This window comes from Drosophila ficusphila, unplaced genomic scaffold (genome assembly GCF_018152265.1).
Source record: "Drosophila ficusphila isolate 14025-0441.05 unplaced genomic scaffold, ASM1815226v1 contig_106, whole genome shotgun sequence".
In the NCBI taxonomy this organism is placed as follows: Eukaryota; Metazoa; Arthropoda; class Insecta; order Diptera; family Drosophilidae; genus Drosophila; species Drosophila ficusphila.
Window position 1 is genome coordinate 13,377,820 of NW_025063993.1, and position 23,996 is coordinate 13,401,815.

General features: G+C 41.5%; 3 protein-coding genes across 5 annotated transcripts; 2 read left to right on the top strand and 1 right to left on the bottom strand.

Moving 5' to 3' along the window:
• The first annotated feature begins 258 nt into the window (after window positions 1-258).
• LOC108089758 (phospholipid scramblase 1) lies at window positions 259-5,120 on the top strand. Of its 3 annotated transcripts, XM_017188147.2 has the most exons (5): window positions 259-604; window positions 1,473-1,827; window positions 3,650-4,140; window positions 4,199-4,357; window positions 4,607-5,120. In XM_017188147.2, the coding sequence occupies exons 1-5, from the start codon at window positions 434-436 to the stop codon at window positions 4,664-4,666; spliced, it is 1,236 nt and encodes a 411-aa protein (XP_017043636.1). In that variant the 5' UTR covers window positions 259-433; the 3' UTR covers window positions 4,667-5,120. The 3 variants fall into 3 exon arrangements, with proteins under 3 accessions (XP_017043636.1, XP_017043638.1, XP_017043637.1); XM_017188149.2 differs by lacking the exons at window positions 259-604; window positions 1,473-1,827 and adding an exon at window positions 2,466-2,854 and having other exon boundaries at window positions 3,663-4,140; XM_017188148.2 differs by lacking the exons at window positions 259-604; window positions 1,473-1,827 and adding an exon at window positions 2,746-2,854.
• Window positions 5,121-5,415: 295 nt separating this feature from the next.
• On the top strand, window positions 5,416-7,347 carry LOC108089708 (slit homolog 2 protein). The gene is made up of 2 exons (XM_017188054.1): window positions 5,416-6,229; window positions 6,286-7,347. The coding sequence occupies exons 1-2, from the start codon at window positions 5,615-5,617 to the stop codon at window positions 7,273-7,275; spliced, it is 1,605 nt and encodes a 534-aa protein (XP_017043543.1). The 5' UTR covers window positions 5,416-5,614; the 3' UTR covers window positions 7,276-7,347.
• A 1,562-nt stretch (window positions 7,348-8,909) lies between these two features.
• On the bottom strand, window positions 8,910-10,529 carry LOC108089766. Its single transcript, XM_017188157.2, has 2 exons — window positions 9,850-10,529; window positions 8,910-9,553 (listed from the first exon to the last, which is right to left on the bottom strand). The coding sequence occupies exons 1-2, from the start codon at window positions 10,438-10,440 to the stop codon at window positions 9,230-9,232; spliced, it is 915 nt and encodes a 304-aa protein (XP_017043646.1). The 5' UTR covers window positions 10,441-10,529; the 3' UTR covers window positions 8,910-9,229.
• Between the last annotated feature and the right edge of the window lie 13,467 nt (window positions 10,530-23,996).

Here is a 23,996-nt window from a genome sequence, read left to right on the forward strand (position 1 = left end):
TATTATTTTAATAATAAAAACTAAAATTACTGTGAAAAAACTTGTTGTCCTTTTTTCTATCCTTTTTATAATATTTTCATCCTATTTTTCCCGTTTTTTTTCTCAATCTGTCCTTTTTTTTCGAAAAAATTTTGGCATCACTGATGCGGACTGTATTTTTGCTCTCCACTTTCGGTCACACTAGATATTGCGATACTTCATACAATAGCTATCGCGGTAATATATATGTTTCTTAAACATTATCGATATATACACATCCCTAGTTTGTACAAAACTTTTTTAACGATAGTGTGTTCAAAACAAAACAACATTGTTGCGATTTCGTTGGGGGCGTGGCCGCACCAACTCCGATCCAGTGCAACAAGAACGCAGCACGCGGAGCGCCGAAGAAAAGCAGGAAAAGCCGAGGAAACCCAAAGATAATCCTAACGAAATGAAGAGCAATGTTGGTCAAGGGGGGTACGCCCCACCGGGATTCGGATCCGGATTCCAGCCGAATGCTCCGCCCGCCGAAGGATTTGGATACCCGCCGCCCAGTGGCGGCCACTCCAGTCCGTATCCCCCTGGTCCCGGTCCCCAGCAGCCGCCGCCGCCCATGAATTACGTGAGTTCCAAAAGTGTCGCTTCGTTTGCGAAATTAAATAAGTGGATGGGTGAGGTGGGGGTGGTCCGTGGGTTGCCTTGTTGTTTTACACGCACACGCCAACCATGACGTCATACGTCGGTATTTGCTTATTTATAAACCATTATCACACATTCAAACAGAAGAGATTCATTCGAAATCGCCAGACAGATATATGCAAACAAGTGTTTTTTGCTCTCCCAAACAACTGCGAAAACAATGTTCTTTGAAACCAGTAATGCAGGCTACGAAATCAATTCGAAATTTAATTACTCTTGAGGGATATATAAGCTGTTTCATTTGTATATTTCAATCATTACAAGAATTGTTTTTTGAGTTACTCAATAAAAGTATTTCCGTTTATGCTTTTCCTATTTAAGTTATCAACTTTAAAAGTCAAATTTACTGAGTAATTTCCGTTCAAGCACTCTTTTATCGCGCATTTCTACGCTGTTCAGCCCTTATAGTAAATATTTGTATGTCTTATCTTCAATATAAAGAACTCATTTCATAAATAGTACCAACAACGATTAAACTGATATCAAAACATATTCTTTAAAAAAAAATATAGTCGAATAGTTGGTTAAGCTTATATAAATGAAAGTCGGTTTACCCAAACCGTCTTAATAAAATTTAAAAATTGTGATAAACATATCTTGTAACATTTTGAAAAACCGTATGTTTTTTTTTATGATAATTAATTTAAACATCCAGTAATTTTTTTAAGTATGTTCAAAGCAATTGTTTCGATAAGCTTGGATGACCCACGTCAGGGAACAGAAAATGTACAATGACGCCCCTTAAAGTTAAATACTTTTGCCATTCGTCATTAAACTGTCGATCGTTTCAGGGCTTTTCGCCGGGTCCCCAGCAAGCCGGTTACGCTCCAGTTCCCCAGATGCCGCCGTACGGAGAGACCCCGCCCTACGGAGCCGGGCAACCACCCTATGTGGGCGGCCCGGGTGGACAGCCACCCTATGTGGGTGGTCCGGGTGGCCAGCCACCCTACATGGGAGGAGGAGGTGGCCCACCACCGCCACAGGGCTTCGGAGGATATCCCCCAGGACCTGCAGGACCCGGAGGACCGCCACATGGATTCGGCGGATATCCACCGGGACAGCCGCAACAGCCCATCATCACGCAGCCGGGAATGGGTCCTCAAGGTCCGGGAATGCCACCTGGAGTGGCACCCGGAGGACCAGGAGGCAAGTTATCTAAACCTTAAGTACAAAAACCCTAACGGAAACCTTTAATGAGTTATAAATTTGGTACTAGCATATCACATTCTTATTGCTTTCGGTTATCCTGCTTTACATTTATCTTATCTTTTACATGCATATCAAAGTTTACCTATTATATAATCTTACTACGTAAATTTGCGTTATCGGTTTCTTTTAGGGTTTAAGTCCGCCAATCAAAACAAAAGCGCATCTCTGTGTGTCCCATGAGCCATTGCCCTGCGACTGAGATAATGTCCAATCGCTTGTCTGAATATCTCTGTGGGAGCAACAACTGAACCCAACATCCCAGATAGAGGTAGTTCACCCAGATCGGTATAGAACAAAGGGTGTTGTCCATCTAAGATAGTAGCCGTGCGCTAAGCGGGGTGCAAACATTTGCGTAGGCACTTTAGAGAGTGTTGAAGATTTCGAGGTTTTTAGACCGTCAGGTATTATCTGTGTTTTTGTTTACACGTGCATCCCATCCGTCGAAAATGGGCTGCAAACCCCGTCAGATCTTTGGCGCTTATCGGAAAGCGGAGCGTCCGCCTTAATTGAGCCAATAAAATAACACAAAGCGGCATTTAAAACGGCCGTCGCCATGGATGGCGTTGATTTTCCACCGACGAGCAAGAGCTGTGCTTCAGTTAGTTCATCTCTGTGCAGCAGAGCAGTCGATTCGTGTCCGCAGTTCGCAGTCACCAAGGAAAATGTCCACCGAGAACCAAGCAGTCTGCGTTTCCACTTTGGATCTGAGTGGCGAAACCCGCAGGAACTCTGAGGAGTCGCATCAACCACGAGGTGTGAAGAGCGGCTCCAAGGTGCTGCGATTCATCTGGCACTCGCTGTACAGCCAGTACAACCAGCTCTGCTCGCGATCCCAGACCCTGAAGCAACTGGTCTGCCGGGAGGCCAACAAGCCACTGCCCAAGAAGCTGCGACACACCATGCGGCTGAATAAGTCGGCCAAGCGAAAGGGCTACGAGTACTACATCAGCGACGAGGACAGGAGGTGAGGAGGTTTATTGGGTCTATGAAGTGAAGGTACTGAAGGACTGGTTTGAATGTAGACAAAAAGGGTGTGAATGGGTTCAGCAGGTTAGCCACAGAGTTCAGAATTACCCTTAAGAATCCATTGGTTTACTCAGAAAACTATAATGTAATCGGAGAAAGACTTGAAAGTGTTAAGATCTGAAAAAAACAATTAACTTGAATAATAGAATCCCTTTTTCCAGTAAAGATTCTATTAATTTAAAGGCGACTATCTTAGATCATGTACTTTTTAATGAACTCGATAAGATATATCTTCTACAGTTAGGTGCAAAAAAATCTCATCTTTAAATAGCCCAATTATGTAAATCATTTCAAGGTTTCGTTACCTTGTGAAATGCAAGATTTATTACTGCGATTAAAGCCCGTGATAAAGTATATCTTCCCCGCACAGATTAGATACAAGAGTCGTGATGCTTGAGCCATCATAAAAGCTTGTAGTTAGGGGGGTAATCTCTGAGATATCTAGAAGGGGACTGCCCCATTGTAAAGCCTCCAATTAGAGAAGGCGAGCAATTGTGCCGGCGACATTGACCAATTGACACACTGGCAAGTGAACAAGCTGAAAAAGATGCCCTTTTGTGAGCACTAATTCAATTTACTCGCCAAGATGATAAGAGCACTTATGAAGTAAGAGTGCGTTTTAATATAAGTTCATTGCAAATTTATTTTCTAAATTTAACCTCCTAAGTCCCCCAAAGGTTTCCCATTGTTATATATTTGTGAGAATGTGTATTAATAATTGCTATTTTTACAGGAGACTGGATGAGTATACCTACCGGAATTCCGAACTGTCCGCGCGGATTGGAATACCTTACGACTATCGACCAGCTTTTGGTTAAGCAGAAGGTCGAGCTGCTCGAGGCCTTCACCGGCTTCGAGACCAACAACAAGTTCTCGATCAAGAACGCGCTGGGTCAGAAGGTCTACTTCGCGGCGGAGGACAACGACTGCTGCACGCGCAACTGCTGCGGTCCTGCGCGTCCCTTCGACATGCGGGTCTTCGACAACTTCCAGCAGGAGGTGATCCACATGCACCGACCGCTGGCCTGCTCCTCCTGTCTGTTTCCCTGCTGCCTGCAGAGCATCGAGGTCTCGGCACCGCCGGGCAACGTCATCGGCACCATCGAACAGGAGTGGTCCATCTGCTCGCCTTCGTTCAGGATCCTCAATCACGTTGGCGACACGGTGATGCGCATCGAGGGACCCTTCTGCACCTTCTCGCTCTGCGGCGACGTTGAGTTCAATGTATGTTCTACTAACAAATGAGTATTGAATGTAACTTACAATTACTATCTTTGAACAGGTTGTATCGCTCACCGGCGAGAAGGTTGGCAAGATCTCGAAGCAGTGGTCGGGCTTGGCACGTGAAGTATTCACGGATGCGGACTTCTTTGGCATCAGCTTCCCGCTGGATCTGGATGTGCGCATGAAGGCCGTTCTGCTGGGCGCCACATTCCTGATTGTAAGTGCCGCTCCCTCGGTTAAATTTATTTTGTAATTCATATATGGCCTTGCCAATCAGTTGTATAGTGTTAACTTTTATCGGTTAAAGCTGTTGAGACGTCTGAGGCGCAGATTTCGTTGGTGCTGAGGTAACTGAAACCCCCAAGCCCATCAAATCCTCCAGCTTCTTGGTTAGGCTAGTTCAGCTATAGGTCCTTGAACCTTATGATTTACCAACACTAAGTTTATACCTTTTTTTGCTCCGCAGGATGCCATGTTCTTCGAGAAGTCTGGAAACCGCGAGACTGATGGACCCGGAATGTTATAGGAACCAAGTGGTGGCTTGTTCGTCGACTGCCTGTGCGGGATGGTCAACTGCTGCATCGAGGATTAGGTGTTGTGCATTGTTTTAGGTTGCCGCTTCATCCAAATATCTTCCCACTGAACTGTCGCGTACTAGTCTTCTGTACCAAAAGCTTATTTATGGAAATGGAATCGCACTAATGGAACTCATCGTTAAACTTGATAATCAAACTGGAAATCGAACCTATTCAACTCAGGCTTCCTTCAGACGGAACATCGCCAGTATATGAAACTAATTTTAGGTTTTGAAGCATTTTGTGCAGTTTCGCCTCATTTACGACAAACGTGCTTCATTCATGAATTTACAACGACACACTCTCAAGCAAAACTAACTAACGAGCTACTCGTTATTAAACCATGTACTTTAATCTGTATTTTGAGTGTCTTATGTATAGAAATATATACGATATATACGCCAATATTCATTGTTAAGCGGTCAAGAAATTTATATATGTATCCTTAGTCCACATAGTGACGAATACCATATAACTGAAGATATTTATGTTTTCTTTTTATGTACTTCTTAATGATTAAATAAATCGAAAAAAAAAAACCAAAAAATGGTTAATTGCTTTATTAATAACAATTCAAAAATTTAATTTTTTCAAACTGAGAGAAAATTGTACTTTTCTTTTGTGGATATTAATTTGATTCGTAACAATAGATCTCACTTGTAAAGTTATAGTACTTTTTTAACGCAAGTTGTAGTTCAATTTAAAATGAATCATTTATTTGGTACATGAACAAATCGATTTTGATTGGGCAAAAACCATCACTAACTGACCAGCTGACCCGGTCAATTCGCTTAAACCGGCTCTCCAAGAGTAATGAAACGAGTTTGTTCTGATTAAAAATAAACACAAATTATCGCAATGCGTTCAGATCAAGTTAGGCTTCCTTTTCAGTTGCAAAAATGCAGGCGTTGCGAGTTCTGATCGCTCTTCTTGTGGCCGGAGCCCTTGGAAAGGATCTGCAGGAGTGCGAGGATCTAGGAAAGGGCCATCACATCTGCAAGGAGATCGAGAGCTTTGAGCAACTTAATCGCTATGTGGGAGCAGACTGGCGAAGTGTAAAGGTGGTGAATGAGCACACTGGGATCGAAAGAGCAAAAGATGCGGAGTTACCAGCACTTTCCCAGCTTCTGAACTTGGATCTATCCGAATCCGGAGGCGTGACTTTGGCTGGAAAGGGTCTGCAGGATTTCAGGTCTCTGCAGCAACTGAATCTCACCCGTTGCAAGTTGGAGTTGCTGCAGGGTCAGCAGTTTCCCAACAACTCACAGTTGTTGAATCTCGACGTGAGCTTCAACGATTTACTGGTTATCAATAAAAGTCAAATGAGAAACCTCGCCAACTTGAAGTACGCCAACTTTTCCGAAAACCTCATAGCTGATATAGAACCCGATTCCTTCAAGGAAATGAAGAATCTTGTTTTTCTGGATCTAACCACCAATTATCAGGAGAACGTGACAATTGGCGAGAATGCGAACCTGAGATACTTATCCATAAGTAACAATAATATGAGAGATGTAAGTGGGACTCTTATATGTTTTAAAACATGATGTGTACTTTCCTTATCCCTCAGTTCCAATGGTTTCGAATGCAGGGATTACCCAAGTTGGAGGAACTGCACCTGCACAGCAATTGGCTGGAAGTCCTGGACAAGGGAATATTTAACTCACTACCCAACTTGAAGGTCTTGAATGTTTCCAACAATAATTTGTATGAGATCAAGAGAGCTCTCTTCATGGGACCCAGCCAAGTGGCTCCGCTGGAGCTGCTCGATTACAGTTCGAATAATGTAAAGATCCTGAGGGATTCGGTCTTTCGCAAACTCGGCAATCTCAAGACCCTCAACTTGTGGCTCAACCAGATCGACAAAATCCACCCAAGAGCTTTTCTAGGACTGAGTTCCTTGCAATCGCTTCAACTGTTTGGCAACAAAATCTCTGTTCTTCCGGAAGGATTGTTTGAAAATCTAACGGCTTTGGAGATTCTTGACTTGAGTCGGAATAATATCAAATATATAGGAATAAATGTCTTCGGAGAGACCATTCTTCGTAACCTTACCTACCTGGATTTGAGCAATAACCTTATTTCGGAAATGCATCCTTCGGCTCTTTCTTCACTGCCTTTTATCAAGGAACTCAAACTGAGAAGGAACAAATTGATCAGCCTGGATCTTCGTATGTTTGCTCCCCTTCGAAAATTGGAATTACTGACGATCGGGGAAAATCGCCTGGAGGAGATCCAGTCGGAAGTTCTGGACACCTTCGAGCACATCTTTCACCTGGAAATCCACAACAATCGACTCACCTTCTTGCCGGATCTCAAGGCTTCGGAAAATCTTCAGCAACTGCGGTACATTAGTTTGGAGGGAAATCCCTGGCAGTGTCTGTGTCTGGATGAGATCACCGCCTGGTTGAATATACGTCAAGTGGGATACGCTCGTCCCAGCAGCGCCTATTTCAGTGGAAAGAAACCCCTTTGTGTTCTAACGACCATGGAGCAGTGCATTCGGGATTTGAATGAAGTTAAGTCCCAGGGAATCGTCGAAAGCTACGAGAAAATATAAAAAGACTTCATAAATTCTGTATTTCAACAAGTATTCACCATTTTAATTATATCCCCGATATTACCTATTTACACAAGGGTAATATTTCTTAAGTCTTTCTTATAAAAAATTAAATCAAATGCAATTTGAATGAAGTAAAGTTTAAATATCGTCTTTTTTCTACATATATATTATATATATTTTCTGGTAAAATTAAAATGTTTTCTTCAAATAAGATACGGGAAACATCTGATTAAAGTAACATTAAATTGTATCTTAATATTTTGAACCTCTTTAAATATATCTCAAACTTATTTACTATTACTATAAGCAGTAAAAATATTTTTAAGTTTTTGATTTGCGAGCACATTTGTCCCGCCGGTTGAGGAGCAATAAATCAATATCCACTAAACGCTGCAGAGCAGTTTCTGTTGTGGGTTCCGCTACGCTCCGCTGACTGACTGGACGTCCGCCGCAGCCCGAGATCCTTGGAGGAGCATCCGTAAATCACAGACAATTGGATGACCATGAGGGCAAAACTTTTAGCTAGCCAAAGTATTTGGCCAACTGTCGTAAAACAATAAAGCGGAAGGCATGCGATGGAGACTGGGGCGGAAAACCGAAGCTGAGATTTTCAAATACTTAACACCACTTAAGCGAACAGTTGGACAATGACAATGACGGAGGAGGATTGGGAATTCCGGGTGTCCAAGGTGGGGATTTGATTGTTGAGCGTAATTTAGCGCAAGAATTTTTATTAAAATTTTCAATTTGTTTGCAGCTAAAACTTTTTCACCAGCCGCAATCGACTGATTGATGGATGGGGATGGCCTAGTAAATGGATGAAGTTTGGCAGCAGTTGGGTGATAAATCAGAAGGCCCTTAAATAATGTAGGGGAAGGAGGGCAAGTTATGAATGGCTGGGTGAGCGAGTTATCCAGCGGAGAATGCTTAGATTTTCCCATTAAAACAGAACAAGTTTCCGTGGCACCGGCTTCCCCGACACGGCACATTTGCATTCAGCATTCAGGCATATGAATGGGCCGCAGGGTCAGAGCAAGTCGAGCACAAGTATTCCAGGTATTCGCACAAAAGGACAATGGACCCGGGAAGTTGGCAACCAGGACATGTGCAGTCAATGCGCAATTACTGCCGGAGCACGGCGTTCCTTGCTCAACAACTGCCATAAAAGTTTTACTCCGGCGAGAGGGCTTTAAGCGCCTCGAACACTTTCGAGACCACTAATTAAATTACATTTTCGGTTTCGCATTCGCCCCATTCGTGCTCGATGAATTAAGTGTCCTGTCAAAGGCGAAAGGTGAGTTCTGGCCGGAGACTTTCAGCCATTTCCTTGCGAGTCCTGTGAGTCCTGCCGGGCGGGTCCGTTCAATTAATTTGGCAAGCAACTTTGGTCGGGCGTTTGTTTGCCCAATTTGATAACCGAGAGTTTTGAGGATGGCAGGACTTCCGTTTATGACAAACCTGTTGCTCCCTTTCCCCCGGGGAAATTCCCGGTGCCATCGGAGCCACTGAACCCTTGTCAAATGAAATGAAGCTCCGCCGAGGTGTCAAAGACATGCCGGCCATCAATTTACCCCAGATCGCAACCCCTGTCGGCTGAGTAATATTCTCCCGAATAAATTCCAAATTCAAAATTCAAATTTTGCCCACATCCGTTCGGTGGTTTTTCCATTTCTTCCTTTTAATTTTGGTTGGAGTGGCCACTGCATTCGCGTTTTTGTTTTGTTTGGTTAAATACGTTCACGGCTAATTGCATTTCTGCGGCTTAAATGCCCGCAAAATCTGTTAACGAAATATTTGCCAAAACATTTTTGCACAATTAGCCCGGCCATTGTTCGTTTCTATTTTGCCCTTCGGTGTTACACATTCATTAGGCGCACTATTGCCCCCAAAAATCCGGAACTTGACTGCTCTTCAAATTACAGAATGGCGGTTTTTGCGGCCGGTGGCATTTTTAATTATCTGTCTCGGACTTCGAAACGGTGAGCCAGTGCTTCTCCTTCTCCGGCAGAGGAGCTGCCCAGCCGAACTTGAAGGACTTTCGCAGCCTTGCGCTCGACCTGCGATGCTTGGTCGCCGAGGCGTTCGCGTCGAGCATCATAGAGAGCTCCGAGATCGATACCCCAATCGGGAACTTCTCTTGTCCCGAGGTCAGAGCCTCGTCCACGTCTTGGGTGTACTTCATCAGCTGGTCGTAGCACTGCATCAGCACCTTCCTCGTTCTGTTCAGTCCGTTGTACAACTGCATGTAGTCTTGCTTGTAGCAAATTATGGGAACCTAGAGCAGGGTTTAATATGCGTTAGTACTTCAAAGTAAATTAAGGTTCTGGGTAAAATTAATAAAAATGTATATAAAAATTGCAAACAATTTGAAGATCAAGAGTGGTTAAAAATTCAATGTTTTATGTACGTAAAAAGTGTTGGCTTTGTAATCCTTTATGCTTTATAAACTTTAGTTTAATAATCAAATGAATGCAATTTATCTAATTCGTCAGTTTAAAATATTTTTATAAATCCATAAAATTAACTCTTCGCATTTCTCTATATAGTGCTGTATTTTTATTGAAAACCTACCTTCGAGGAGTAGCTGTACTTCATGTTGGTCTGAATGGGCCGTGCGTAGTTGTCACTGTACTGAAGGTAGTTGCCTCGACTGATATCCAAGTCGTTGTACCGCTCTATACACAATCCCACGTTGTGCTTCAGCTCCTCCTGCCACTTGGGCACTTCGAGGAGCCTCTTGGCCAACTTCTTGGTGCATCGGATGTTTCTCTGAACCTTCTCATCCAGTCTTGCTAAAGAGATCTTGGATTCCTTAAGTTTGCGACTCACTTCGGAGATTTGCAGACAGGCTTGTGCGGTATCCTGTTGCACTTTCCTCAACTCGACATCTTTTGATCCAGTTTGCTCGAGTTCCAGTTGCATCTGATCAGAGTCTGAACCGCAATCGGTTTTACTTGACTCCGGAGGGCGGATTAGGAGACCTCGTAAATACAAAACCCGCTGCTTCATCTGCTCCAGCTTCTCGAATACCTTTGAAAGTTCCAATTCGGAGGAGTACTCGTCCTCCTGGGTCAGAATGTCATCCAGAGCCGAGATGGTGCAGTGGGTCAACTCCGATCCACTTCCTTCGAGATTGGGCAATCCAGGAGCCCTGCAATCCATCTTTGTACAAGTTTTTTGTAGAAACCTTTCGATTTAATCTTTTGTGTAATGTGAGTGAAATGTGAAGGGTGGGAAATACTAAGAAAACGTGTACAAAATCATGGACTACTTCGAACATTTAACGTAGATGGTGGGATCGGGGTAGAGATAGCTCGGTTATAATACCTGAAACATATTATTATAAATATGAATCTAAAATACATTTTTTTACATTTTATACAAAATGAATTTATCTTTTGTATTTCTTTTAATGGCTTCTCAAACTCTTCTCTTTTTCAATGCTTAAGAACAGAAAACATATTTTCACTACAACATTGTTAAGATCTTTGCTTTCAGTTTCCCCAATTTCGCCTTCGGTGTTTTAATGAAAATGCTTGGCAGGAGCGCCACAAGGTATGCAGCTGCCACAATGTTGCATGCACAGGAGATTCCTCTCGAAAAGAGGTCACACACCTCCAGTTTTGGCCCCCAGGGTCGGAAATTCCCAGCTGCTAATGATTTTTAATGGCCAAATTGCACGAGCTGTCTGCCAAGACTGCAGAATGGAGGCTTCGTCCTGGAAATGCCTCTTAAAAGCGAATTTGTGGTCGGACTCCTGGCTGGCACACACACTCCCTCACACACACACACGCACACATACACACACACTCCCGATGCGGTCAATAAAGTATGCAAAGTGGTGGTGGCGGGAAAAAGGAAAAAGGAGGATTGCTTTAGTGACCATGCTGACCTTAAAAACAAATTAGTGGCGCTTACTCAACAAGATTGAGTGGCTCGTGTATCGCTGTCATCGGCATCGTCACTGCTGCTATCCTGTAGTCCAACAAGGACATTCCTAAAAGGGGTCGGAACTAAGCCTATCAAAAGTGGATATTGGTTCCCGTTTGCTTTTATTACTGGTTTAACTTCATCATTACTTACTGGTTTCAATTATTGTTTATGGTATGAAACCCCATATGTATATATTTAAAATAAATTGTACTTATTATGAACTTAATTGGTAAACCGTTTAATAAATCCTTTGCAATATGTTGGCGATCTTTATTTAACAAACAGTTCAAACTGGTTAAGTGGTCAACACAAACTTGTTCACTGTCAAGTTGCACTGCCAGTAATTCGATAACATTGTTATAAAAGACCAAATGAATTTTTATAAAATACCATTAGTTGTACTGTGAGGTGACACCTAGAATCCCCTAGAATCCCCTTATTCCATATTTTTCTCCGCCCATGTCCATTGAGTACGCACTTTGCCCATGCAGCAAACACGGAAAAGGAGGAAAAAATCTGAACTTAATTAATGAAAGAGTCGGTGGCCGTTGTTCCTTGATCCTGTGACCGCCTCCTGGACTCAGGATTCTTCCTCGGAATGCATCTATTTATAGGCCCCAGATATTAAGCCATGAATATTCATGGGGATTGGGAGCTGAAAGGACCACCATAGCCACTTCGATGACGCTGCAAATCAACAGACGAGCGTAATTTTTGTTAATAAAAGCGTGTAATAATTTGCCGCCAGGCGCAAACATAAAGGAAGGGGAAAAGAGAAGGGGGAGGGGAGGGGAGGGGGAGGGGAAAATGCCCAGCATGTGTTGCAAATGAAATTATGTAAATGCGACAGCCACAACGGCAACAACAGAGATGTATCTGCAACTGAATTTTGTATCTTTTTGGGGGCGTCGCCAGCGGTTGACCCACGCACACACAATGGATCCGAATGGGGGAATTTCAGGGGGGAAATGTGGTCTGAAAACCCTGCCAAAACATGGCTTAATGTTGATTAGATGCATTAAACATGCAAAAACCCCAACCAGCAGCCAGCAGCCAGCGGCCCTTGTTGTTGTCATTTCTCGGCCAAACAATAAACGGCGGCATAAAATAGATATGTGCATTGGATTCTGGCCTCTGGTTTTCGAGGGGAAATGAAATTAGTGCAACCTTTTAACTTTCGGCGCGGCAATTGAATAACTTTAATTGGTAATAAAGCTAAGCCCACATGGAGCCGGAAATTGCGAAATTGCAGCTGGCAAAGCCAATTGCCAATCGACAATCACCAGGCTCGTATCAAAGGGCCCACTATCCGCATTTCCCCCTGTTTTTTTTTTTTTTTTCCCCCCCCCTTTGGCCGCAAGCTGTTTACGATCCTGCCAACTTTAATAGTAAATAACAACAATAACAAGCGCCGCAGGAGCAGCTGCGCAAAGTTTCAGAACAATACAGGAGTGAAGCAGGGGGCTAAAAAAAAAAGAAAGGAAAATTCAGGGAAAACCAGCAGAGGCAGCGGCGGCAGGAGAAAAGCCAGAGAAAAGAAAAGTTGGAAAACACTTTACTTTGATGACCGTCCAAGTCTTTTGCTCTCGACGTTGTCGCCATGGTTGCCATTCAAATGGCTCGCTTAATTTTACCCTCACCGCGGGGATTGTGGCAACTTTTTAATGACTCCTGGACATATTGTCCGCCCAGGATGTCATTTCATCTTCGAAAGGGGAAATGTATCGCCTCGCCTGGCGACAGATTCGGTGTGAAAGGATCCACTTCTGGGGAAGTGCTTTCCGTCGAATTCCGACTCGAGCAAAAGACCGGAGGTTTTTGTCTGTGTAAGCTCAGAAAGATGCAATTTACGTTTCCTGGAAATCGAAAGAAACAAGTTTACGGTAAGTAAGAGAGTTCCGGGAAATTATTTAAGCAGGCGCTTTGGGAAAGCAATTAGAGGCTAAGACTCAAAAGGGAGCTTATTGCTAATTGTTATGGGCTTAGGTGGAAAAGGAAAGTATAAATAAGAAAGTAAGAAAAGTATATTTCCTTAATCTTATTTTTCAATTTATTAACTTAGTTGCCTTACATTTCAAGGGAGAATTATTTTTAAGATATAATAAAGAGTGATAAGGAAACTAGAGATTTGAACATGTATCTAAAATAATTATTAGAACAAAATCATTTGTAACAAGAAAAGAAATCATTAGCTTTACATATAATAAAGAAAGAGTTTGTCTAACTAGTTTAATTTGAATGATAAGCGAAAAAATATACTAGAATGTTTTCCAGAAATGTTAAGCCCTATATCTTCTTCCTATATATTTAAAGGGTATAACCAATTCAGTAATAAGAGTGCTGCCTGCATCCAGTTTACAGCCGATGGCTAGGCCAAATCATTATTGATTTCCTGGCTGACTGGCCCCCCAATCGCGTTCGGCAGACTTATCTGGAAAAGGGTGAGCTGCGAGTGCCACTTGGGGCGCTTTGACAAAAACTTTCTTTTGTACATATTATTTATGCCCGGCCCCCGAGGGTTCGAGATGTGAATGGAAAGGGGGAGGGGGTTGGCGGGGGCCAGAGGTCCCCTCAATACAAGTTGCTCCTGTCACGGTTGTTATTGCTCTTTTATTTGTATTGGCTGTGGGCCGTGGGCCTCGTTGGCAACATTTTTTAATTTATGTAGCAGCTGTTGCTCCGGCGTAAATGTCAAATGCATTGGTTTGCTTTTTTTTTTTAAAGGGGAGAAACTCAAAGCCTGGGACTCATAATGTGTTAAGTTTGCGCCAGCGAGGAGCGAGTGGCTCGTGCTCGAGTTGTTGGCAAACAGTTTGGCTCCTTGGCCAAAACGCCGCTCCACTTTTGCCCAACTTCGGGCTTCAAGTGGCCCAGAAAGTTTGGCCCAAAAGAGGCTAGCAAACTAATTATTTAGTTTCGCTTCGTTCCGTTTCGCAGCGGCAAATGCCAAACGTCAGCCAAATATCAATAAAAACTCCAATCGAGATCTATTTCAATTAACTTGTTAAAAAACTTTTTAATTAACGACACTGCAGCCCGAAGTTAGTTTCCCTCCTTTTGGGGCCAGAATTTATGGCTGCGCCTAATTGGGCAACAATAAAGCGAGTGAAAAAGGGGCGAAAAACAAAGAAGAAATGGGGCGAAGGGATAAAAATGGAGAATTCCTGTGATATGTAAATGTTTATAAATCAAGTTGCGACTGTTGTCGGTGACAAGTGGTCGGCCGACTGGCCGGTTGGTCGGTCGGCCACTTCAAATAAATAAATAAACAAACGGTCCGAACGAACGACGACCTGTGTCCTGGTTAGTTCAACATTCCGATTCCGATTCTGATTCCCTCCCCTCGCTTCATTTCTATTTATTCTGGCATAGTTACACTCTTACTTTTACTTTTACCCTCGTCAAAAATAGACTGGGGCTATTTTTTCAACCTGACACCTTGTGATTTAAAAGCCGCAACATATGAATCGGGATCCTTGGACTTGGTGATTTATAAGGAGCCGGTTGATTTACCGCCACAAAGGCTATTAGGAGGTCCAACAAGGACACTCGACTTGCTGCTGTCGACAATTACATTGTCTAGACCGAGGCGACTGTCAAAACTCGATGCTCCGGCAGGACCTCGAGGAGGACTCGGGGCCAAGTCAATGCCTTCGAGTCGATTATAGAAATGACAAAAGCAGCATGGCGATGGCAAAGCGGTAACAATACTAAGTAAATTCGAGTTTTTTAGCCGCTTGATAAATTGAGGCGGCCAGCTTGGAGCTATTAACAAGATAAATGAGCGGCAATAAGTGGCGCTGGCACTTCGATTTCATTCCCGGCTGACTTTCAGAGTTTCAATGGTACAACGCGGCGTATGCGTAATTACCATTTCATATGCATTAAGAAGAGCTTCAATCACATGACAGCCGTTTAAAAAGGAAATAAGGTGCACAAAGGGAAAGAAATATAAAGAATTAAATTAAAAAATAAATTTAAATTAAAATTAAAATTTACATGATTGCATTTTATAAAACTTATTTAAAAAGAGAAACCTTTACTACTTAGGTTTCATTCTAATCATTTTATTTCCCACTTGTAGCTATTATTTATTATTTGGTTCAGTGTCCCTGAAAGATAATTCGAGGTATTGGCAACAAGGAGCGGAAAGGGAGCCAGAAAGTGGGGAAATTCGAACTGGAGCAGGAGCAGCAGAGCCAATGTCATTAAGCGCATTTGAAAAATCATCAACAATACGAACGCGATGCGTTGACAATGTTGCCAGTTCAGGCTGGCTAGCGGATAAAAAAAGATACGGATAAAAAACGTAGCAATAAATTGGAAATACGATCAATAATAATTATGATTGGGAGTGGAAGATTGCGACTGTCAGACAGGCGGAGCGCGGGAATTTCTCAAAGTGAATACACCGAATAATTGCGTTTCCATGCAATTGCTCAATTCCACAAGGAGCCACTGCCTATCGGCACAATAGGGCGATTATCGATAAGTGAAATGGGGCTGCAGAAATAATCATTAAAGAATGCCCTCCCGCAAAATGGATGCCATACTCGAACACTCGAACACTCAAAGGGCGATGGAATGCCGCTTCGGGCTTATTTCAAAAGAGTATTATTTCACAATTACTTATCGATGGGAGTTAAATGCCTTTATGGGAAAATTCTCTTTATGGGGATACATTTTCATAAATCAGCTATACATGATTCATTTCGTAAAAATTGTCTGAAAAGTATTTAAAGGCATTAATTAGCTAAAAAGTTTTCAAATTAAATTCTGTTTGTGTCATTTCTGTTTATTATTATATTTAAAATATTCTCCTCAAAAATAATATATTTTTATCTGGCAAGCTGCAACAATTTCTCTATTCAACAATTATTATCTTTAATATACAATGGTTTATATATCCATTCAGCCATTGTGATATCCCGCAGAGTTCCGACCGCAAATTCCCATCGAAGTTGCCATTGTGCTGTTTCCCTACTTTTCCGGCATGTATTTGTATATACATATATATAGTAAATCGCCCCGAGCCACCGACAATGGCAGCGTTTAAAAAAACATTAGTTCAACTGGCCAGCAGCAAGTTGAGCCCCAGTTTATGTTTTGATGCCAAGGTCCAAGGACCTCCCCCAACCTCCTCGAAAGTGAAAGATATCCCAGTCGAGTGACCGCAAATTTCTCTGGTCTGCTAACCAGTTCGTCACAATGGAAATCCAATTTAATTTTACCGATTCTGCACTTTGCTCAAATCGAAGTGCCCCGACCAAAATCTCATCGTTAAAGATGCGGTTGGGCCGAGACCGCAGGCTCCACCGCAAAACAGGCTGCATTTTCCAGAGCATTTGGGTGCCAAGGGGGGCAGCTCTATTTCACAGATGCTCAGACATGCATATCCAGTACGGTGGGCACATCTAATTATTGTTTACCGTGCTTAAACGCCGGGAAAATTGAATTGGAATCAACAAAAAATGCGACGAAAATCGAATTTGCGTCCGGGAGTTTAGTTTCCTTTGCGGCCAGCAGACCACGAGCCGTAAAACAGGAAGGGCCGGGCCAGGACCTCACTGCCAGGACAGGCCGGCAAGCAAATCCTCAAAGATTTCAGCTTAGCCCCGAGGCAATAAGCAGCCAGGGAAGCGTAAAGAAAAGACATGGCAAAGGCACAGGTAGAGGAGGTTGCTGCACTGAGAAAAATCTCTGGGGAAAAGGGTGGGGAAAAGTCAGTAAAGACTATCAAACAAAACGATTGAAGAGAACAAAATATTTAAACATGGTTTTTCTTAAATGTTTTACCCTTGTTTTCATACAACTCACAAAATATTTATTCATCTTTTCAATCTTTTTTTCTCTCAATTAATTAGATATTATACAGGCAAATTATTTATATTGCATTAGATGTGAGCTTTAGTGAATCATAAATCAATCAATAAGACTTCATTCTTTATAGTCAAATTTTACAATTTTGAGTAGAAGGCAAACATAATATCAATAAGTAATATTAACACTGCAATGTAATAATATCTAAATAAATGATAAAATATTCTGCGGTAAATCACTTATTTATTTAACCTCTTCGATTTTATTTCCCGTGCAAACAAAGGGCATCAGGTTCAGAGAAGGTCCTGCGGGGTCTGACAAGGTTACGAGCGGTTCACTAGACGTCAAGGATGTAGATTTGACATTTGATTTCAGACATTTGCCCCCAGACCTTTCACTCGCCTCGAATCCGGCTCGGTCCCGAAGAGGTTTTTAGTTTCGATGGGGAAATGCAACTGACCAAAACCGAAGGCATCCAATTAGAAGAAAACACCAAAATGAACACAGCCAAGCAGCTGTCAAGTTGGCGAAGACGAGCATTTGCATTTGAAATGCAAATTAAATTTCTCGCCTGAAATAAAAATCGGAACTCAGGTGGGTAATAATGTAATATGGACCCTCGGGTCGAGATTTGTGTGTGAGTTTTTGAGGGCCCCGGAAAATGCCCGGCAAATATTTACCTTATTAACAACGTGGCCGAGACAGACATCGAGTGGCCATGCCAACGAAAAAGCCCCACGCAGTTTTCCACGATTTTTCCTGAGTTTTCACCGAGCTTATTTCCACCTCCCGCCCGAGAGTAGGCCACAAAAAAAAAACGAACCTGAGCGGCAACTTATGCTAATGCCCCCGCCGTCGGGTGTTAATTCAAATGACATTATTTAATGCCCAGCACACGCAACACTGAAAATAAAACTGTGCGAAGAAAGCCTCTGCCAGTCGGATGTGTGAAAAGAAAGTGTCTTTAATTAAACGTGTGTGTTAAGTGTCTCTGCACGGACTTGCATAATTCAGTGAAGCCCGACGAATTTCTACAATTGCGCAATGGGCTTACTGCCGAGTCACGTTTTTCCCCGAAAACCAACCAACCAACAATAGTTGATGGCCAACTAAAGACTCCGCCATATGGCCATTAAATGCAGATCGGAGGAGCCTCGACAGGTATTATGTATTTGATGAAACACGAAGCGCTATCTGTGCAGTGGGATAATCGAAAATTTCCCATGTACCTACCAGTAATTTTACACGGCCCGGACAAATTTGCATATTTATTAAATTTTCTGATTGAATTTGATAAGGGAAAAGGGCGTTGGGAAGCCCTCGAAGTGCTGAGCTGAGCTGATTTATTGATTGGAATCGGTATTCAGTTTCCGCCGGCAAAGTTCAGCTGCCGGTTGCCGAAAACTTGCGGTTTCATTAGCGAATACAGACGTTTGCATTGATTTTTTGCCAGCCATCTCGTGACTAAATTGGTTGTTAAAGCGAAAACATTAAATTAGTCAGCAAATTGGAAGTGGAAGTCGCACGGAATTCCATGAATTTCACATTCCCCGCCGTCTGACACATAGTAAATGTCAAATCTCTGGCGTTATTCAAGCAATGTGCGATGTTTGATAAGGGAGAAAGTTATATTTGTTAGCCATGTCTGCGTTCTTTCCAATGGCTGCTTTATTGTTGTCAATAACTGTTGAATTAACATTTTCGGCAGACGAAACTTATAGCATTATCCTGTTCCTTTGATGAATAGAACACATGAGAAACTCATTCGAAACAAATAAATAATAGGTAATGGGGGTGTAAAAATATAAGAGTTTTTGGCGAGGAATTCGTGCCAGAAATAAAGAAGCAAGTTTTATGGCCCGAGAAGAGATGAAAGATACAAATTAAACTTTTGCTTGGCAAGCGGAAACTGTCTGTCGGCGAGCGGGGTTTTCAATGCGTGCCAATCAAATTGTAGTTTAGGGCCTTAACTTCGATGGATTTTCATCGTTATCCAAAAAGAGAGTTTCAAGTTGCTGCTTTGTTTAAGTTCGAATTTCTGGGAAGGGAGGAAATGTAGTCCTCTTGAGGTACTAAAAGTTAACCTTTACAATATACATGCAACAAGAAAACAAATAACTTATGAACTTCGTAAAAGATATTCAGCAATTGGAGGCAACAAAAGTTTAGAATTTTTGTGAGAAACATAAGAGTTGCAATAGACAGATAAATAACAATTTTTTTTTTTTTTTTTTAATAATATTTTGTTTGAATATAGATTGAGTTTTATTGGAAATGAATGAGAAATGGTTTATTAATTTTATTATTAAGCTCTCTTTCTAACTCTTTCTGCTATAACAATAAATGCCCGCATTTAAACTCAAAATTTTTACAGAGCCAAGTGATTTTTATCACCAGCTTTTAATGACTCCAGAGTGACGTTGATTTGGCCAAAACCCCCCTTCCCCTAACCTCACTCATCATCGCTGTGATGTTGCGTGTTGGCCAAGTCGACACTTCAAATTGACAGTTTTATGAGCGTAAATGGTATTTTGTTAATGTAGTTGTCACTCGTAAGACACGCCCACATTTCAATGCCTTAAAGTGTCAATTACCAAGATGAAGCATCAGTGTTTTCGGATGTGTGTGTGTGTGTTAACGGCATAAATAAATTATAAATTGCTTACGGGCAACAACAAGAGCAATTGGTCTATTTACTCCGATTGCCGTTGTTGTTGTTTTTTATTTGTTTGTTGTGGCTGTTTGTCGATGATTGTGTGTGCTTCCCTTTATTTTTTTGGTTGCCCCCCGCCTCCTTTTGGACCCCCTCCTCTTTTTTTGGGTACCCCCTTTGCCCGCCCTCCTTCCGGCCATCCCCCTTTTGGCCATCAGTTATCGCCAGTGAAAGAAAGAGAAAGTGCCTGGAGCCAGTTTTTTTTCGGTATTTTTTTCTTCTCTTATTTCGTTGTTCGAATTGTTGTCGATGTGTTGCTGATGCTGCTGGCAAATGACTGGATGGAGGGGCGGGACGGAAGGGGGTGGGGCTGCAAAGAATGTCAATTTCTGGCCATAATGTGCCTCAGACTTTTGCTTTTCTTTGGAGCTGTAAAACAAGACAGAGGCACACACACACACTCCGATGCTACGAGGCAACATCGCCAGCTTTCCCTTCCTGTGCGAGAGCTGAATTCCGCTCTCAGCTGGCAGCACTGAGAGAAATTCTCTATTAACTTATCCTTTTTTCTAGGAACAAAATCGGTAAGTGTAACAAAATAAGTAACAAAATCGATAAGTGATTAAATTCTATCACTGTGCAGGCAAGGAATTTTAAAGCATTTCGGCAATAATATTTGCATTTTTCCTAATAATAGCTAACGTTCAAGAACTATTTACATAAAATGTTTTTAACACCTTTTTAAGAAATCGAAAGTGCAAACATACTTTTTCACATCAACATATTAAATTCTTGCTTTTAAATAATTCTGTTTATCAAATACGATTTTTTTTATATTTATGTAACTATTAATCTTATAATGCGTTATTAATCAATATATATTTACCATATATAATATATAAAAAAATACTTTTTTTTATTTTCAGATATTATCATTTTGAGAGCAAAGTTATTCTTGTATAATTAGAGTTATTAGACCTTTCAAACCGTTTTATTTATTTTCTAAATAAAACTCGTATCAATGTTTACATTGACTTTCTTCCGGTGTGCCACTTGTCTCTTGGTCAACTTCGAATAGGCCTTGGCCACTGGCTCTTGGCCCTGGGGAAGAAATAGAAGCCGCTAACCTGAAAGTAAAAATAGGCATAAACAGCTCATTAGATGGCGTTTTAACGATTTTAACGATCCTAACCGGCCGACGACAGCTTTTTCTTTCTTTTTCTGTTTCGCCCACTCCGATTTTATGATTTTTGGGTAGAACTAGCTTCATATGCATATCGGACTTTCGCTAATTGAAAGCCGGCGAGTTCTCACTGCAGTCAATCACTCAATCGCTCCGTCACTCAGTCATTCACTGCACTGCGACACAATTAAGCCCAACCTCAAAAAAACAGAAAAAAAACCAAGCCAGAGTAAAAACGAAAAAAAAAAAAAAATAAAAAACGGAATTGGAAAAAACTCTTCTTCGCGCACTTGGAGGTACAAATTTAGAAAACCTTTTGAGGGCACTTTCATTTACCATTTCTTGTTGCCGCCGTTGATTTTGTTCGCTTGTATTGAAATTGCCTCGGTTGTCTTGGCTTTCGTTCGATGGATGGATGCGTTCGCTTATTGAATGCGAAATGAGACCGAAGGCGGACAAAGGCGGCTGCACAGGCACAGCGAAAAAATCCATAAGTTTATTTATTACTTTTCTGTGTCCTAGAGAAATACTCTATATAATATAATATATATTGGCCTCTAGCGCACGCAAAACACTTGCACAACACGATGAATTTAGAAAGGACAAAACTTCTTAAAAAATTCAACTCAAAGAAACATATTGTGTCATGACAAACAATATCAACAAGTTAAAATGGTAACCTATTACCATCGAATAATTAGTTTTTTAATTAATAACTCTCCAAATATAATTTGTTATTATAAAAGAACCATACTTGGGTATGCAAAAAGCTACAATAAAATAAATAAAATTTAAAAATCGATTAAGAATTTAAACGCTTGCTTTGATATTCTGTAAAGAGAACTGTTTCATATATGAAATCAAAATTATGAATTGGGTTTGAAGGAATATAATTTGAATAAGAACTATGTACTCGATATGAATACCCAAATAATAAATGTGTATAAGCTATTCTTTCCTTTTGCATTAACCTTAGGACCCTTTTAAGTGCCTTTTGTTTTTTTCTGTGCAGGAACTTAACGGTCAAGAGGGTTCGAGTTGAGTTGCCTATTGTGCGCGGTACGTGAATGAATTCATAAAGAAATAAAAACGAAACCAAAAGGCAGCTGCGGTGCAGGGCAGCATGAAAAATTGAATGTAATGCGCAAATGAAATTCAGCGGCGTCAAACGCAAATCCAAATACAAATCCCGGCGATGTCCAACGCTTTTCATTTGGCTCCGGCGACATGCATGTACTCACTTTAAATAAAGCGAAATTAGTGGCACGCACTTTGCATTTAATCAGTACGCAGGGCGGCCAAAACGATTTCCAAATGGCAGCAAAATCGGTGGTGGTGGTGGTGGTGGCAACAGCACCGATATTAGCCACTAACTATAAGCCTCTTTTCAAAATCGATTAGTTGACAGTACGGAAACTCCCCTCCTCCCCCTCAATCACTCTTCGCTCTCGCAATTTATTGACAGTTGGCGCGTGTGAAGAGCAGCCTCCCGCCTTTTTGGCCACGCCCAAAAAAAAAAAAAAAAAAAAAGTGCCAGCCTTGATTATTCCGAGCACACAGAAGCGCTTTCATGCATAATCTCACCTATAACAACCATTACACCGATACCACAAATACCAACAGCAAAAGCAACACACGTGGAGTCGAGGGAAAAACGGAGAAAATTCGTGTTCGTCGTGAAAGAAAAGCGAAATTCGTTTGAGACAACGACAAAACGTTGGTAATCAAATAATTTCATGCATTTAATTGTCGACGGAGGTCGGTTAGTGAGGATAATTGGATTGCCTGAATGAGCACCGGAACAATAATGAGCGTTAAATGAACAATGAACGTGGCGGTGGGCGGTGGGCGGTAATCGTGGAGTTGTGGGCGGGGCGTTATTGGGTTAATAAGGAGTTTCACGGACGAAAAGCGGTTAAGCACCGAGAAACGGCAATTAGTGATAAGCTGATAACAGTAAAAGTGAAGCAGAATTGAAGTAAAAGCAGCGACAGAGAAAAGTTCCCACCTTTACTTCAATTTAATTGGATTAAAACTTCCGAGCGATTAAACAGAACAGAATTTGAATTATTCCTAATGCGGAGTTTGTGGCTTAAAATATTTTAAAATAAAGGTTATAGATGAGCTAAGTTGAACTGCATTTTAATTTTTTTAGATTTTAGTTAGCATATTTAAATAATCAGTTCGTATTTTAATTTGATGTTTAGGTTACTTAAAATGTTTAACCTATAATCTTAAGCTAAACGTTATTGCAATTTCTTTTTCTTGAAAGTTGTTTTTCTTTTCAATATTGTTTACATTAAAGGTTTATCCCTAAATAGCTAATTCCTGAGACGTGCATAATTAATTGCTGAATTTATCGCCAAATAGGTGAGCGGAAATTCTCAATTAGAAGTGCCAATCGCTGGAAACGATTTTCATCGGGTGGCATTTTCGGGAAAACTAAACAGCACAACAACAAGTGCAACAAAAATTAATAAACCGGAAAAAGTTTTGGCAACCCCCCACGAAGCCACTGACTCAAGCCCAGCAAGTTGGCCAGAAATTAATTAGTCAAATGGAGCAGGAAAAGAGTCCTGAAATATTTAGCAGTGGAAGGAAGGATTTTGATTAGTCCGAAGAGAAGGGGTAAACCAAGTGTTGATGCGATTGTTTTCACCTCCCGCAATTTGTGAACCACCTGTGTGACCCCAAAGCCAAGGCAAATGTCAAAGTGTATTAAGCCATTAAAATGTAAAATTATATGCTTTTTGAACTTGCCTCGGGTCGACTTCCCCTCAAAAATAGTTAAAGTTTGGCCAAGCGAAGAGTTTTGTTTGCTGCCTTGAAATGAAAGTTTTCTGGGCATTGTTCACCGAGCAGAGCATTGTTTTTTTCAGATTGTTTTCCTATATTTTTTCATTTTGTTTGTTTTTCTATTTTTTTTTTTTTTTTTTTGGCACATTACATAAAATTTCGTAACATTCTGCGGCAGTTCGTAGACACTCGGTTTCGGTTTCTGTCTTTCGGCAGCGGGCTAAGTTGGAAGTTTAAGAAGAAAACTCCACTGACCTGTTAACAGCGACTTTACTATGCCATACAGCCAGTTAACTTGGCTCACAGCGGCTCCAGTTGGCCAAGAAGAAAGTT